Source organism: Carassius auratus, chromosome 24, assembly GCF_003368295.1.
Source record: "Carassius auratus strain Wakin chromosome 24, ASM336829v1, whole genome shotgun sequence".
Taxonomy (NCBI): Eukaryota; Metazoa; Chordata; class Actinopteri; order Cypriniformes; family Cyprinidae; genus Carassius; species Carassius auratus.
The window spans coordinates 2,146,742-2,163,866 of NC_039266.1; the positions used below are offsets into that span (position 1 = coordinate 2,146,742).

The window sequence follows — 17,125 nt, forward strand, 5'->3', positions numbered from 1 at the left end:
ATGTGTCTTGATTTAAAAAAATGAAACAAAGCAAAGACTTTATTAATCATTTGGTCCAACAGAACCTGAGATTGCAAACGAACCGTACAGATTTTAAACTTTTATATATATATATTTTTTGTCCAAGAATCAATAAAATATTCTACATATTATACTCCTGGTCGATAGAGATCTGTATAATTACAGCGAGTTCTTCTGATGGGATTGTGCAGAGGGGACCAGCGCTGTACAATTTACAAAAGAAAGACAGAACGTGTGTGTGTGTGTGTGTGTGTGTGTGTGACGTCAGCCCAACACACACCAACAGAGGGAGACACTGAAGGACAACATTCAGAGGAAAAACACACACGAGACGCTCAGTGCACAAGTAAATTCCAACACAGGTGAAAACATTCCCATGAGCCTCTGCACATCAGCTCGCATTCAGCAGCTTCTCTTGTGCTTCTTTACTTAAACACAGCATTAATAAGTTAAAAGATGCTTCCCACATGTGCGGTCAAACACATAAACCCTTCCATTCAAATCAAGTATCGCCATTTGTCCTTACATTACCACTATACAGAACATGTGACCACAGAACAGGCCGCTGATTGGCTGTCAGAACGGCATTAAAACCAAATCTCAGAAAATACGTTGAGAACTCGGCACATTTCACCTTAAGATTAAAGGAAGAATCAAGATACAAGGAAATTAAAATTGTATTCAGGGCCTTTAATATACCCTCCCCCACCTCCACAATTTCAGATGAATAAAAAACATTAAAAAAAAATAAACCTTATTATAGAAATGTGAAAAATCAGTGATATGATATTAACATTAATTTCTAATTATATTAAATAAAATTAAATCGTAACATTTGTATTACTGCTTAAGTGTGGTTTGAATAAAAAATAAAATAAAATAAAAAACCAGTAAACTATTGTTTTTAATTTAACATACTGGCAAAAAAACAAAAAAAAAAAAAAATAGTATAGCCAGAATGCACTGTAAATCACTTTGGATAAAAGCATCTGCTAAATGCATAAATCTAAATGTAAATGTATTGAAGTAATAAGCATCTAGTAAACATATTCTTACATAAAAAAAAGAAAAAATGAAAACAAAGTGAAATGTCCAGATATGAAGGGAAAATTAAAGGGGGAAAAAAATCTAATATAACTGAAACTAATTATAGTAATAATATTAAGTATAACAATATTAAAATAAATCAGAAATGTCTAGAAGCCAGGAGTTTTACAGTAATGTGGATTTCAGGCAAAAACGTGCGTAATTGCCATGTAAGTTAAATATAATTGACACTAAAATAATAATAATAATAACAACAATTATTATTATTTTTACTATTTTTAAGTCAGAAATACATAATTTTAGGGGGAAAAAAGAATTGACATGACAAACAATTTAATACATTTGAATAAAATGAGTCTTAAAATAATATGAACAGAAGGGGAAATGTGCCTTATTGTCATAATAAAATAAAAAAAATTATATATATATATATATATATATATATATATATATATATATATATATATATATATATATATATATATATATATATATATATTTGAAACTGAATTAATAATAATAACAATCCCTAAAAACAGGCTTCATTTTGCCATTTAAAAAAATACAAAATCTTTTAATTCTTGGTGAAATGAGCCGTGTGCAATATTAGGTGAGATCTGACGTCTGACTGAACGCAGGGAGAGAAAGTAAAGTCTGGTGACAGGACTCCAGGATGGATGTGAATGCTGCTCATCAGGACACGCCTGACACGGTTTGCAGTGGGCGGGGCTTGGCTCAGTGAGCAGACGTGTGATTGGCTCAGTAGTTCCACCCAGTCCCTCCCAGTGGCTGTGTGTGTGTTCTTCATCATCATGGGTCTGAACTCATCGTGGTGGTTTCAAGACTGGACAGTGTGTCTATGTGTGTGTGTGTGTGTGTGTGTGTGTGTGTGTGTGTGTGTGTGTGTGTGTGTGTGTGAGCGTGTGTCAAAGCGGCCGCGGTCTGTGCAGTCCGTCTGTGTCGGGCGTGAGCTGGGGCGAGTGTGTGGCTTTACTAGACGTCCAGTCGCCCAGAGACGCCTGCGCCGCTTTCCTATGAGCCAGTCTGTGTGTGATGGAGAATCCGGCGTTCCCCTCCAGCTGGGACAGGACCACCAGCACCTGCCTGCAACACAGGACAGGAGAAAACCTGTGTTAATGAATCACACTGCTGCTCTGAACGTGAAAACACACACAGAAAGCACCTTAAGGCACAGGTGAGCAGCAACATTATAATGCATTCAAACATACTTTCTTTGAATAAGAAAATCTGAAAATGCATTGTAGTGCGCTCACTGAAAAATGAACTTTATTAACATTATAAATGTATATTTCAATCAGTGGTAACAAGTAAAAAACATATAATTTTTTTGCAAACACCAAAGTCAGCTGTGAGTTGAAGAGAAAATTTGCTTAATTGCTATAAAAAAAAAGAAGAACAACAACAACAAATAATGGTTTTAAAAACAGACTTTTATAAACAATTTATGGAGGATAATTTGAGAGAAATTTACATCATAAAAATATTTAGTGTTAGAGAAGCATACAAAAATTATATAATTTAGTTAAAAAGTAAAAAGTAATATACATAGACAGTATATCTATAAATTGTTAATTATTGTTAATTATTGTTAATGTGTGTGTGTGTTTGAGATATATATATACGTTAAATATAAATATACATTTATAGACACTATTTAAATGATAACTAAAAAAGCATTAAGCTCTTCAGTACAGCAGGACTATGATGCTCTGTGAGACGAGCAGAGTCTGCAGGAATCAGAGACGTGAGAGAGGATGAGTTGACCTGTGCAGCGGCGGCACGCTGTCGATGGTCTTCAGGCTGCCGCGGGTCGACACCACATTGAAGCTGTCGCTACAGTCACAGGACACGTGGAGGTAGTACTTCGGGTGACGGTTCTCCACCACCACGATAAGCCCCGCCCACCCGTGAGTCAGGTAGTAACACGTCATTCCTTCCCGACCCTGATGAACAAAACACCTCGTTACACAGCCTTCCTCGTTACTTCCTCTTAATTATTGTGGACCTTTTTCACATTTTCTCCAGGTTTCTCAGAAGAGGAAGTCATCACAGTTGGTTAAACATCTCTCTTTCTCTCTCTTTATACACACACACACACACAGTAAAATCTACTGTAAAATAGTAAATCAAATTATATAATATTGATAGAAAATGTACACACATGTGATTAATACTATATTTATGATTAGGTAATAAAAGTATTACATTTACAGATATACAACATTTTTACAATCATATAATTTATGTGTTAATTATATATAAACTATTATTATACAATATTACTAAAAACGTCTAAATATATACATTTGTAATATATAACTGTTAATTATGTTTAATTATTCACTTATAAATGACATTATTATAAACTATTTCTAATAGATAATATGATTATAAAATAAAAATATACTATAAATACTATTCTAGTATTTAATTATATATGCATCAAATAAATGCATAACAACAATATACATAATAGAAAATATTACATTATTCCCATGATTAAAAAAAGTTTGAAATGATGAAAAAATCTTAATAAAATACACGTAAATTGAACCCAATTTCCCATCATTCTGCTCAGTGTGATTTCTAAAAAATTAATTTTGTGTAATACACAAAAAAAAGAATTAATAAAATCATGCAGAAACACTTCTCAGTATTAACTAGTTGCTTATTAGCATGCTGTTCATTAGGCACATATTAATGCCTTATTCTAGATCCCTAAATACAGGACCTTAACAACTTCCTAACTAATTATTAATAAGCAGCAAATTAGGAGTCTGTTGAGGGAAACTCTCAGTTAACAGTGAACATGTGTTCCATAATTTAAAGTGTTTGCAGTTTTCATATTTATCTTCATGCATTGGAGAAACACTAGTGAAAGTTGTCCCTGCAGCAGGTGTACCTCATGTCTCTCTCCCTTGTTCTCCGTCAGCAGGATGATGGCGTCGGCGAGTGTAGTGGACACGGCCTCCACCTGCTCCACCATCACCTGTCTGGAGCTGTAGATGGCCAAGATGTACCCTGGGAAATCCTGACTGGGCCTGCGAGCGTTGGTGGGGCTGGACACTGTAAAAACACACGCATGCCTTCTTAAAGGGATAGTACACCCAAAAAGGAAAATTCTGTTATTAATTTCTAATCCTCACGTCGTTCCAAACCTGCAAGACCTTTGTTCATCTTCAGAACATGAATTAAGATATTCTTGATATAGACAGTAACACAACTTAAATGTTTCCTGTCCTAGAAACGGAGAAGGGACATCGGTAAAACAGTCCATGTGACATCAGCTTAATTTTTGCAAAGCTACGAGAACACTTTTTGCGCACAAAAAAAAACTTTGCATGAACACTTTTTCTCCCTCTCATCACCGTCTTCTGCCGTTATAGAGCATACCGAGATGCTTTCGTGCGTGTCCCCTGAACGTATTCAAATGAACGTACACAACGCTGATTAAGTTGATCACATTAAAAGAGGAGAACACGCACATGCATTGTGGTACTCTCCATAACAGAAGGACAACAACTGTTAAATACATTTTTTAGTTGTTTTCTTTGCGCACAATGTATTCTCACAGCTTAGCAAAATTGAAGTTGAGCCACAGATAAGTTTTACAGATGTCCTTGCTAGGTTTCTGGGCCTGGGAACACTGCAGTCGTGTTACGGTTTACAGAGAGTCAGAGAGCTCTCGGATTTCATCAAAAATATCTTAACTGGTCTTCTGTAGATGACGGTCTTAGGGGTTTGGAATGACATGAGTGCGAGTTATTACTGACAGACTTTTTATTTTTGGGTGAACTATCCCTTTGATCTCATCTGAAATGATTCCTGCGGTCTCTACAGAGTGTTTGTTGTGATTAAGCGTGTGTGTGTGTGTGTGTGTGTGTGTGTGTGTGTGTGTGTGTACCTGGTGTCGAAGCTCCCGTCAGGTCCATCTGCCAGTGATTAAAGGCACAGCAGACGACAGCGTACTCTCCCGGCTCCAGCATCACATCACATCCTACGAACTTCTTCACCGCGCGCTTGCTGTGCCCCAGCAGACGTCCCAGGACCAGCTTATTCCCGTTCCCAAACGAGGCCCGGAAGACCATGATGCACAGATCCAACAGGTGACTGTCGGACGTGTCTGAACGCCTGGAGGAGTGACACAGAACTGATGTTGTTGTTGACTAATATTTCATGTCTCGTTCTTTATTTATTTGGCTGGTGTTTACCTGCTGCCCTCCTGGAAGAGAGCGAACTCCAGCGCGGTTCTCTCCAGGACCGTGAGGGCGGTGACGGTCACCGGTTTATTCGCCCGGCTGGGGAAACAGCCCTGCAGACGAACTTCCTGCCAATCAGCATGAATCTTGCAGATATCCACCGAATCAAAGTACCTGCACACAGAACATACAATCACCACAAATCAAATAACAGGGTTTGTGCTCTAGATGTGCTGGTCTGCTGGATGATAGTGTATTACTGCATCAGATGATAACAATACCTGACTGGAATTCAATTAACTTTTAAATAAATATCATTATTTTGTCCATCTCATTTACAATAATTAAAGATCATGTATTAAATGTTTATACAATTTGACAATTGTTAAAATGCTTATTTAAAATATAATATGCATTTAACAAAATTCATACATTTGTAACATTTGCAATAAATATAATGAATGTCTTTTTCATATTCAAGTGTATGTAGATCTCATTTGCCACCATTTAATTTAATGTACAACAGTGTTAATTTCGTTGACTAAATATTTTCGTCATTATTTTCGTCACAAATATATTTTTGCGGACGAAAACGAAACGAGAACTAAAAAAGAAGGCACTGATGGAGACTAAAACTTTGACTAAATTGATTGTCATTATCGTCAACGAATAAAGGACGAGACGAAAATAGACTGTGACGAAAATCAAATCAGCAGACGGGAGAGATGCGAGGAATGAACAAAAGAACCGGCAAAACAGAACAGGCGAGACTGCATGAGAGAAGAGAACCAATCCGAGCCTGACTTATTGAGACGTGAAGCGAAGGTTTTCAGTTTTTATGAGCTCCCGGGAAGACGGCATTCGAAGAGGTGATGTCTAAAAAAGCGACAAAATGTCCACAGCTCACTTCACGTTTGACGACGAACAAAACAAAACAAAGTGTAAAGCACGCAGAGCGCTCATTCGTGGCAAGAACACAACCAATTTGAAAAGACATTTACAGACGAGCCACCTGGACATTTTCTCAAATGTAATTTCACAACGATGTTCTTTTGTTTATTGAGCTAAGCAAAATTGGAATAGAGCAGTGCGTAGATGTTGTAGCATTAAATATTACGAACTGAAAAGTACTGTAAAATAGCCCCTTCTTCAAGTTAGATGAGAGCACAATACTAATACGTAATATCATGATAAATACATTTGATTAATACTAATGTTTAGTATATTTTATAATGTTCTACCTGTTGACAATATCACAAATATTTCTATATTAGTCATGTGAAACATGAATGTTCACATCCTATCATTATACATACAAATCTAGCAATATTGTAGTATTTAAAACATACAATATTGCTAGACAAATGAATACCTTATAAAATCTTGTTACTTTTTTTTATCTACCTAGCTGCCAACTTATTAAAAAATTTACTTTAAATGTATGCACTTATTGTTCAGCTCAGCTGTAAGCTTTAAGGTCCTGGACCTAAAGTTATTTTTCTTTTATTGATGGTCAATTGGCAGCTAGTTATTGTTTACATTATCATGACAGTGTTTGTTGCTGCATAAAAGCTTTTGAATCGAAATAAAGACACAGTTGTGTTGAAATAAAGTTGAATTTGTGTTTTATATATTTTGGTTAAGTTTGTTTCCTATACCAGCTGTAAAAAATTGTCTAGTAAATCTGTTATTGATTTTAGTCTTATTTTAGTCGACTAAAATACCAGGCAATTGTAGTTGACTAAAATAAGACTAAAATTAAAACAAATCAGATGACTAAAACTTGACTAAAACTAAAAAGAATTATAGTCAAAAGACTAAGACTAAAACTAAATTAAAATTTCGTGTCAAAATTAACACTGATGTACAATTAAAATGTTAAAGTAATATTTTTTATATATTTAGCAAAAAAGTCTCATGTCATCATTAAATGATGTTTATATGAAATAAAATTTTAAATATGCTTTTTGTTTTAAAAAAATCAGCTTTTTAAATAAAAATAGCATAAATGTTTTTTTTTATTAATATAGATTTTAATAATAATAAATAAAAAGGTGTAAAATGTGTCTTGTTTATCCCAAGTTCATCTCATTTGCTCATATGTATATAATTAAAAAAATATATAGAAATGAAATAAATAATACATAATATAATACTAATGACATATGGCATATTTACTTCAAATTTTCAAATTTAAGTAGATGCTCGTCATCATTAAATAGTGTGTTTATATTATTTAAAATGAATTGAAAATATATTTAATTAAAATGATTTTTTTTAAACAATTTTCAAATGTTATATATATATTATATTAAAATGAATAATATAATACAGTTCAAATGCACAGGCCACTAATGAGGTGCTCTTTATTTATGGAAAGCTCTGATGAAGCTCCTCTCAACTGAACACAGATGACTCACTTAATGAAGTCTCCGTACTCCATCCAGAAGACGCCTTCACTGCTGCCGTGTGCCATGAGCTCGTGACGCAGGTTCTGCGGCCAGTCGGCCCACTCGTCTGACCACGAGCCGTTCCAGGAGAACCGGCCCCAGGGGTTCCTCAAACGCAGCAGCCTGAACACAAACCAGAAGCACTCCTGATTTACAGCTCTGTCCGGTTTAATGACACAGGAGCGGCACACGGCACGCGTGGCTCAACATATAAAACAACTCACTTAAGTTACTCATGCATGCTATTGCATGACCTCAGAAAACCTGTATGGACTACATTTTTTGTTCATTGCATAACTGCATGAATTATTCTCATTATATGCAAAGCAGTATGTATGTCACAGTACACAAAAATGACAGTTTGGTTTTGAAGTCATGGTTCGGTACGTTTTCAGGAACAGGAACTAAACCTACTCTTTCATCAAACAGTGGTTTACTGTACAAACTGATGCTTGGTTTTTAAATAAATGCAAATCAAATAAACAAAAAATCTTTAAAGCAAAGCTCTAAAGTTGAAATACATACAAATAATATGTAATACTTAAATTGCATACAAATGTAGATTATACACAAGGCAGTATTTACATTAACTTAAATCTAAACATATATTTGTTTCTACAATTTGTTCATAGTCAAAACATTTATTTAAACATAATGTGAAACTAAATGCGAAGCTTATTGCGTTTTTAGGACGACAGGTGCACTATATCAATGTCTAATGTTTTATTAAATTTTTTTGATTTAAGAATTGATATGCAGAGGTTAAAACAACACTACTTACTGAACCGAAAAGCCCCATACTGAATGTTTTTAGTGTGAATGTGTGTGCTACAGATCATCTTCTCTGTCGTATGGGTGAACAGACCCTTGTTGGACCTCATGCATGTTGTGAATGTGTCTGACCTGTAGCCCTGGACATCCCTGACGTCCAGTATGGAGTAGGCGTGTCGTGGGCGGAGCCCCAGAGATTCATAGACCGCATCATCCACCTTCATGTTCCCGCCTCCACAGGACGCCCCCATCAGAAAGCTGAGGCACACACAGACACAAACATCGTAACTCACTTCACAATTACACTACTACAGTGTAACACTGACTTATTTTAGTATCTTTGATACTTTTTTTTTTATTATAATTTTAAATTAGTTTACATATAGTCCATTAGAAATAATTTTTTTTTATTTTATTGTGCATTTTTGGTAATTTTTAATCTTTTTTTTTTTAAATGTCTTTACAGCTTTCATTACATTTTAGTTCAGTCGTAGTTATTTTAGCACATCAAGCTAAACCAAGAACATTTTGAAAACTAAAATATATATATATATTCTTTTTTTTCGGTTTCAAAATTTTATATTTAATTTGATTTCAGTTTAAAAAAAATATTTCTAGTAAAAAAAAAATATATATTTTTAAGGATTTTAGTTAACAATAATACAAACCCTGTTATATAAATACCATATGAATATTCAAATTAACAAATAAATGTATAGCATACAGCTCAAAATATTTTAACCTTGTTTATTTCTATTTTCTAGCTTTAATTATTTTTTTAATTTCACTTTTTAGTTTCAAATTCAAAATCAACAGAACTTAACACACCAGAATCACTAATAAAACAGAAGGACAGAAACTTAATCAACATTGATATTTATATAAAAATAGTAATTACTTCATTTAAAATGATTACAACAACTTTTAAATAATTGCTGAAAATATCCAACAGCGTTTCTTTTAGATATAATGTTTATTATAAATTCTAAAATAATAATAATAGACAAAATATGTATAAATTAATATTATTATCAATCTTTTGCAATATAATTTGCATTATTCTGCTGATATTGTATGTATAACGAATGCTAGTATGTGACACTAATTGTCTTGTAATTGTCAAGTAGCCCGGAAATACTTTGTATCGATCCATTTTGTGGGAATACACTTTAGATGTTCGCTCTTTTAATTCATTTATTGGCTTTTTGCCTTTATTATAAAAGGACAAAGGACTCCTTGTCATCTTCTAATGTGCCTTGAAATTAGCGAGTCCGGAGCACAGTGAATAAATGACAGGCCTCACATTACAGGACAATTAGTGTAATCATCTGGAGTGTGTTTGTACCCCGCCTCTTTGCAGCTGAGCATCTTGGCCCATATGAGGTCCGTGTCGATGGGCTCTTCTCGAGGGTTGGTTGAGCTGACCTGCAGCATCAGACTTTCACAGGGGGCGCCAGTGAGCGTCGCCAAACCCTCGATGGCACGGCCGGCCTGCAGCGCAAAATACGAGCCGTGCAGCTTCGCCAGAGCCTTTTCAATCAGGGCGACCCACAGCTGCCTCCGCTGAGCCTGTCCCAGAAAAAATATTTCAATTAAAATAATAATACAAGCCATTAGATGGAAGTAAAGCAACCAACAGGGATGTAATGTTTGCAGTAAAAAAAAAAAGTTTTTAAAAATACAATTTAAATTTAGACATTTAGCAGATGTGACTAACAAATGAGGACAATAGAAGCAATCAAAATCAATGATACACAAGTGCTAGAACAAGTCTATGTTAGCTAAAAGCAGTATACATAGTAAGTATTTGTTTTTAAATCATATAATAAATAAAAAGAAAACCGATATACTTGAAAATGAATGGAGCAAGCTAGTGTTAGAGGCTTTTTTTGCTTTTGTTAATCAGAAGAAAGTCAGAATTATAATTGTATAATACATAAAAAGAAAATAGATAAAATGCAAAAAGATAAGAGAAGCAATTATGTTTGAAAAAAAGAAAAAGAAAACAAGCAACTAGTAAATAAACAGAGTGCGAGTCTGATAGGGACAAGGTTTTTTATATAAAAGAATAGAAATAGAATAGAGAAAATATATTTAAATAAATATATATTTATAGCCTATACACACACTACTTTGGAATAAAAAGCCTTTGTAAACTAAAATATATAAATATGATTCATTAATATAAATATGTTCCATCTATTTAAATCCTAATAACATTTTCATGTTAATAGTAGTATATCAAATGTATACAGTTATATTCAGTAATAATAATATTTAAAATTAAAGTTAAATTCTTTTAAAATATTAAACTCTTAACAAAATGTTTAAAACACTTTGAACTAATTTCTTAAATACTTTCCAGTAACGGTCTAAAATATCTGCATACATAATAAACAGTACACTAATACATACATTTACAATAAATACAACATTTTAATCTTGTTTACTTATTTTTCTGATGCGGATTAATTTTAGATTAATTTTTGGCATAATAAAATCATTTAAAATATTAACATTTTTACAACGTTTAAATCACTTTTTTTTTAAACAACCGATTAAATACTTTCCAGCAAAGGTCTGAAATAATTGCATATATAATAATCATCAATAATAGCATACATAATTATCATTCCTAATATTCCAAAATTATTTTACAATTGACAATTTAATGCTACATGACATTGTTTAGTTAGTTAAAGACGTGCAATTCTTTATTTTATTTAAATTACAAATATTTTTATTTAAATATGTCTTTATTTAGATAAATGTAGATCTGGTTCCAATATGTATGCATCAAAACTATTTGCTGTTACAGTTAACTACAATTAATTTATCGCCACCTCTGGTTGTTTACTAGTACTGTAGGTAAAAAAAAGTGCTATTATTTACTGTGTTTGATGACAATATTTGAAACTGTTCAGTGATGGCAGTTATCTCAAAAAATCATGATTAGTATACGAATTGCAAGTATTTCTAAAATCAGTCCACACAAACCTGTGAGAAGAGCAGGAACCCGTATTCGTCGCAGGGCAGCATGTCGTCCACCAGAACCGTGGTCCACGTCCCGTCTTTACAGAGCCGCACCTGATACGCTCCCTCCTGACATATAGTTCTGGTGATCATCACACGCTCCACCAACTCGGGCCGCTCCGCCAGCACCGCCAGAGCGCTTAAAAACCTGTGAAGCACACCAGCGCGAGTTTGAGAAGAGCGACGCTGTGAACATTTCACTCCTACATCTCTAATCTGAGGCTGAAATGATTGTGTGCACAACTCATCAGCTAAAGGAGACGCCACTTGAGGTCATGTGACGAAAAAAAAGTGTTTGAATGCATAAAAAGTTATTTCACGGTACTCCATAAAAAAGTAACTAATTGTGATACTTCGTTAAATTTGATGGGAAGTAATGCATTAAGTTACTTACTTTCTGTCACCTGAGCTTGCTTATTTATTTTTAATAATAAAACCCCCCAAAAGTCGTATTTTTGGCAACTGTAAAGGCCTTACAAGTTACTTGAAAAAAGTAATCTGATTACAAAACTCCTGTTACTTATAATGCACTTTCTCCAACACTGTGCATAACACATACTGTTTCACATACCGTATTTTTCGGACTACAAGTCGCACCTAAGTATAAGTCGCATCAGTCCAAAAATACGTCATGACGAGGAAAAAAAACATATAAGTCGCACAGGACTATAAGTCGCATTTATTTAGACCCAAGAACCAAGAGAAAACATTACCGTCTCCAGCCACGAGAGGGCGCTCTATGTCTTCAGTGTAGACTACAGGAGAACTGAGTAGCATAGAGCGCCCTCTGGCGGCTGTAGATGGTAATGTTTTTTCTTGGTTCATTTCTCTCAGTTCATGTCAAATTAAATTTGATAAATAAGGTGCACCCGACTATAAGTCGGAGGACCAGCCAAACTATGAAAAAAAGTGTTACTTATAGTCCGGAAAATACGGTACATTTTTATTAAATGTGATCCTGGCTGTGAAAACTCTGTGAAAAGCTAAAGTCATTTTATGGTGATTTATTTGATTTTCTACATAATAATCATCCTTCACACAGGATAAAGAACATTCTGTGAAAATGTAACTGTGCTATCTTTAATACTGACTGAGTAAGCCCATGTTAAAGATTGAAATCTAACTCTGATGATTGTTATCTCTTAATATGATGTACAGTATCCACTAAACACACTGAGCTGTGTGCAGTAAACTAGTACTTCATTCCAAACACAGCTGTAGATAGATGCACTTCTCTTACCAGCAGTTTCCCAGAAGGCCTTGCAGTATATCTGAGGGGCGTGGCGTCCTGAACACAGACCACTTCACGCCACGATCCTTGAAGTTATTGCAGTTAATCTCGTGAGGACGGAGCCACTTTTTGATTCGCTGCTGGACGCTGTCGTTTTCGGGGAACCCGACCGAGCGTGGACCGGGGGGGAAACTGTCATCCACGAAGTTCACCGTGTTCTACAACAAACACAAGAATTTGTGACCCTGGACCACAAAACCAGTCATAAAGGTCCTTTTTTTTACATTGAGATTTATACATCTGAATAAATGATCTTTCCATTGATGTGTGGTTTGTTAGGAGGACAATATTTAACTGAGATACAACTATTTGAAAATCTGGAATTTGAGGGTGCAAAAAAATATAAATATTGAGAAAATCATATTTAAAGTTGTTCAAATGAAGTTCTTAGCAATGCATATTACTAATGATAATCCATTTGTTATATATTTATGGTAGGGAATTTACAAAATATCTTCATGGAACATGATCTTTACTTAATATCCGAATGATTTTGGGCTTAAAAGAAAAATCTATAAATATACCCCAAAGACTGCTTTTGTGCTCCAGGATCACATTTAGTGAGATAGCGCACCCAAATCAACATGAATTTGCTATTATTAAATAATATTTACTTAACATATAAAGTTTTCAAATTTGAAATATATTCTGAATAAATATGCTGTGAAATTAATCTTAATTTTAAAATGTAGAAGTCACTCGCTATCATAAAATTAATTACAATTTTAATATAACATTTCAATAAATAGGATCTGTCCTTCACATTTATATAGATTTAACTTGTCACCATTAAATAATATGCATATATTATAAAATTTACTACAGTCTAGTCTAACAACTTTTTTTTTACTAAATATCATGTGATATTTTAATTTAAACATACATACATTTTATATATATATATATATATATATATATATATAAAAATATCTATTTAGACATTATTTCTCATCGTTAAATAATTTTTATATACTATAAAATTAATACATTTTACTACTACTACTAATACTGCTATTAATATTTATACAAATAATAATATAACAAATTTTAATAAATAAGGTCAAAATAATTATTCAATAGCTTTTTTCCCTAAATGTATGATGTCATTTGCCATCATCAACTAATATGCATATGATATACACATACATTAAAGAAGTAATTGTTCATTTTCACCATTTTAACCCTGAAAATAGACAAACTTTTCACCTTAAAACCTCAACTTCTGTTCACTTTGTTAGTGTGTACATCATTACAGAGACGACATGTTGTGCATCATATGAAGACACAGTGAAGAGTGAAGAAACATGTCAAATTCAAGTAAACCAGTCCAGGAGCTTCTGAAGCAAAAGTGCAGCAGATATTCTGCAGGAGCAATAAAGCTTCAGACGTATTCTCACGGGCAGCAGCAGCTCTCACCTGAGTTTCTTTTCTCTTTGCAGAAAACACGTGTATGCTGGAGAAATAGGGGTCATTTTGACTCCGGGGAGCTGTTTAATTGCTTCCGCAACCGTTTCTAAAAATAAGCCTCCCAGGTTCGAAGCAGACGGACACAGAACGCGGCGCAACTGTGTGTTAATCCGTGTTCGAGATGTCCGAAATGATTATTTTTGTAATTTGCAAAAAATGTTTTAATATATAACGTGCAGACAAATACAGCTCAGAAGCATGTTCTAAACTTAATTTGTGATGCATTATCTTTCATTATGCAACATTTCAGAAGTGAGCACATCTGGGTCAAATCACAGCTGCGCTCAGACCGGTTACGAAACATTCAGTCGGGCTGATCTGATCACAAGTAAACAGGCCAGAACGCTCTCAGATCAGATCACTCAGAGCATCTTCAGGGACGCCTTTACACTGGAACCACTAACACATCCTGATGTGCCCCAAAAACACTGAAGGACCATCTCGTCACGTAACACGCAACAGAAAAGCAAAAAGATGTACTTCATCTCAGAGAAAACCTAAGCATTCTCATCATGTTGCATCGACCCTCCTGCAGAAATAAGGAAACCAGAGAACACATAAAATCTCAGATCACAAGAGGTCACTGAAGAAGCATTTGAGACCACGAGTGTCTTGAAGCAGCATCCAAATATAGATTTAAACTCTGAGATGATACTAACGAGTCATTAGTGACAGGTGATGTTGAGATCACGAGCTCTCTTTGGGATCATATTGTGATTTCTATCTTTGGTTTGAACAATCACAGTACTTTAAGAGGCATTTGACTGACCTTTTTTTTTCTTAATGTACATAGATCTCATTTGTCATATAATAAGTAATTAATATAAAATGAAACTTTTACTAAAACATTGTAAAAAAAAAAAAAAAAAAAAGGTTTTATTTTCATTTGTATTTAATATAAAACTGACTACTTTTAATATGATATTTTAATGACATTATAATGGTAATTTGTTTTTAATCATTAAATATGTAGAATATAAAAATAGCTAAAATTTGAAGATATAAATTAGTATTTTCAGTAAATAATACGGTGTGAGAATTTTTTTTCTTTTTAATGTAGATGTCTTTTGCCATTTTTAAATGGCATTTTGTGTATATAATATACAATTAATTACTGTTATATTATATATATATATATATATATATATATATATATATATATATATATAGTGTGTGAAAGGAGTATTTAATTAGCTTTTCAAATGTATGTAGATCTTTACATCAAGTAATATGTATATTATAAAAATAGCTATCATTTTAATATTGTGTAATAGTGGTTTTATATATAGTTAAATATTCTTCATGGATACAATGCAAAATAAGTATTTTATTTGTTTTTCATATTTATATATATCTTTTTTGTTATCATTACATAATATGTATACTGTATAATGGAAAATTACAAAATTATTTTTAATATGTAATATTTTAATACATGTAGATCTAAATAACGTATAGTTTATATGCACACATTTTTTTTATGTGCACACATTCACATGGGAAGTATTTGTGCATTTTATTCAAAACATCTACGTAGACTTGATTTATCATGGTTTAAGCATTAAAAAACACCTTTAACTAGAAAAATATATTTAGCACCTAATATGACAGGAACAAATAGTTTTTATCAGTTACTGTAGATAACATAAGCTCTCACTGGCATCAAACTGTGGCTCGTCTCGATTTCAACCTTTGGTTTATACCATCACCGGTCTTTAAGAGCAGAAAATACAAAGGTTAATCTGATTTGACCAGTCTCAAGGCTAATATATAAAAATTAACCAAGACATATCTATTTCTCAGGACATCAGAGATATCAAGGAGTTTCGAAGTTCCTAGAAACACATCAGGAAGCTGCTGAACTTGTATTAATGAGTCTAGTAAATAAGGGAGTTGTTCAATTTAAAAGATCAAGTACTCCACGTAGAGCAGTTTCAATTGTAAGTGATAAAGTGCCTAAACACCTTTGTGTTCTTTTATGGAATATGGAAAAGATCAAGAACAAGAACAAGAAGAAGCCACGTTGGCAATGAATCATTACACACTCGACTCACAAGAGCACATGACCATCAACTTCTGCAGGACGCTCCTTAAACGTCTCTTTCATCTGAACACAGCACCACGAGCTGAACAACATGCATTCATCATCTCCTCTAACACAAAGTCTGAGCATTTTCTTTTCCAAGAAGGTCAGAAATATATCAAATATTCAGGAGATATGAGGCGGCTGTGTTTTTGATATTGGCTCAGCATCAAACACAGAGCTGCGGTTTGATACCAAAGAAATGTCAACAGAACAGAGTAGCAGGATGTTTAGATTATAAGACATTAAAATATTAAGTTTTTAAATGAACATAAGGAAGCAAAATAAACCTAGCCTAATTAATAAACTACATTTATCTACATATGTTTACATGGAAAACATTGTGCATCTTTCAGGATTAAATTAAATTGACAATTTAAACCGAATTCAATAATTCTGACAACATTTCTGTAACTGAAATTCATTTTAATATCATCGTAATGTCACTTAAGCCACGTATCATTCCCAGGACTTAATTATTTGTTCATGCATTTTAGGTAAACCTTGGCTACTAACTTTTTTATTTTATTTAAATAAATTCAATGAACTTAAAATAATCATTCATAAAGTTTGAAGCGAATTACAAAGGTGTTCACAGTGGGATGTATTTACATTAATCTTACGTCATAAAAGGATTTAACCACGTACATGACTAAGGGCTCTTCTTCGTATGCATTTGAGCGTGGGGTTAAAACTAGACTAGAGCACCTCTGTTGTTAAAAACTAAGCTCAGAATCATTTC

At 33.5% G+C, this 17,125-nt stretch overlaps 1 protein-coding gene across 4 annotated transcripts in view; it reads right to left on the reverse strand.

The window, feature by feature from the left end:
• Positions 1–1,575: 1,575 nt before the first annotated feature.
• LOC113041987 (calpain-15-like) overlaps positions 1,576–17,125 on the reverse strand; it is a 26,006-nt gene continuing 10,456 nt past the window's right edge. Inside the window, exons 3-13 of one of the 4 annotated variants that reach the window (XM_026200578.1) lie at positions 12,783–12,991; positions 11,507–11,690; positions 9,855–10,078; positions 8,642–8,767; positions 7,709–7,861; positions 5,301–5,462; positions 4,994–5,220; positions 3,992–4,155; positions 2,854–3,032; positions 1,987–2,172; positions 1,576–1,944 (exon numbers count right to left, since the gene is read on the reverse strand). In XM_026200578.1, coding sequence (XP_026056363.1) covers positions 1,995–2,172; positions 2,854–3,032; positions 3,992–4,155; positions 4,994–5,220; positions 5,301–5,462; positions 7,709–7,861; positions 8,642–8,767; positions 9,855–10,078; positions 11,507–11,690; positions 12,783–12,991 — 1,806 coding nt within the window. In that variant the 3' untranslated portion in view covers positions 1,576–1,944; positions 1,987–1,994. The other 3 variants (XM_026200579.1, XM_026200577.1, XM_026200580.1) reach the window with 3 other exon arrangements.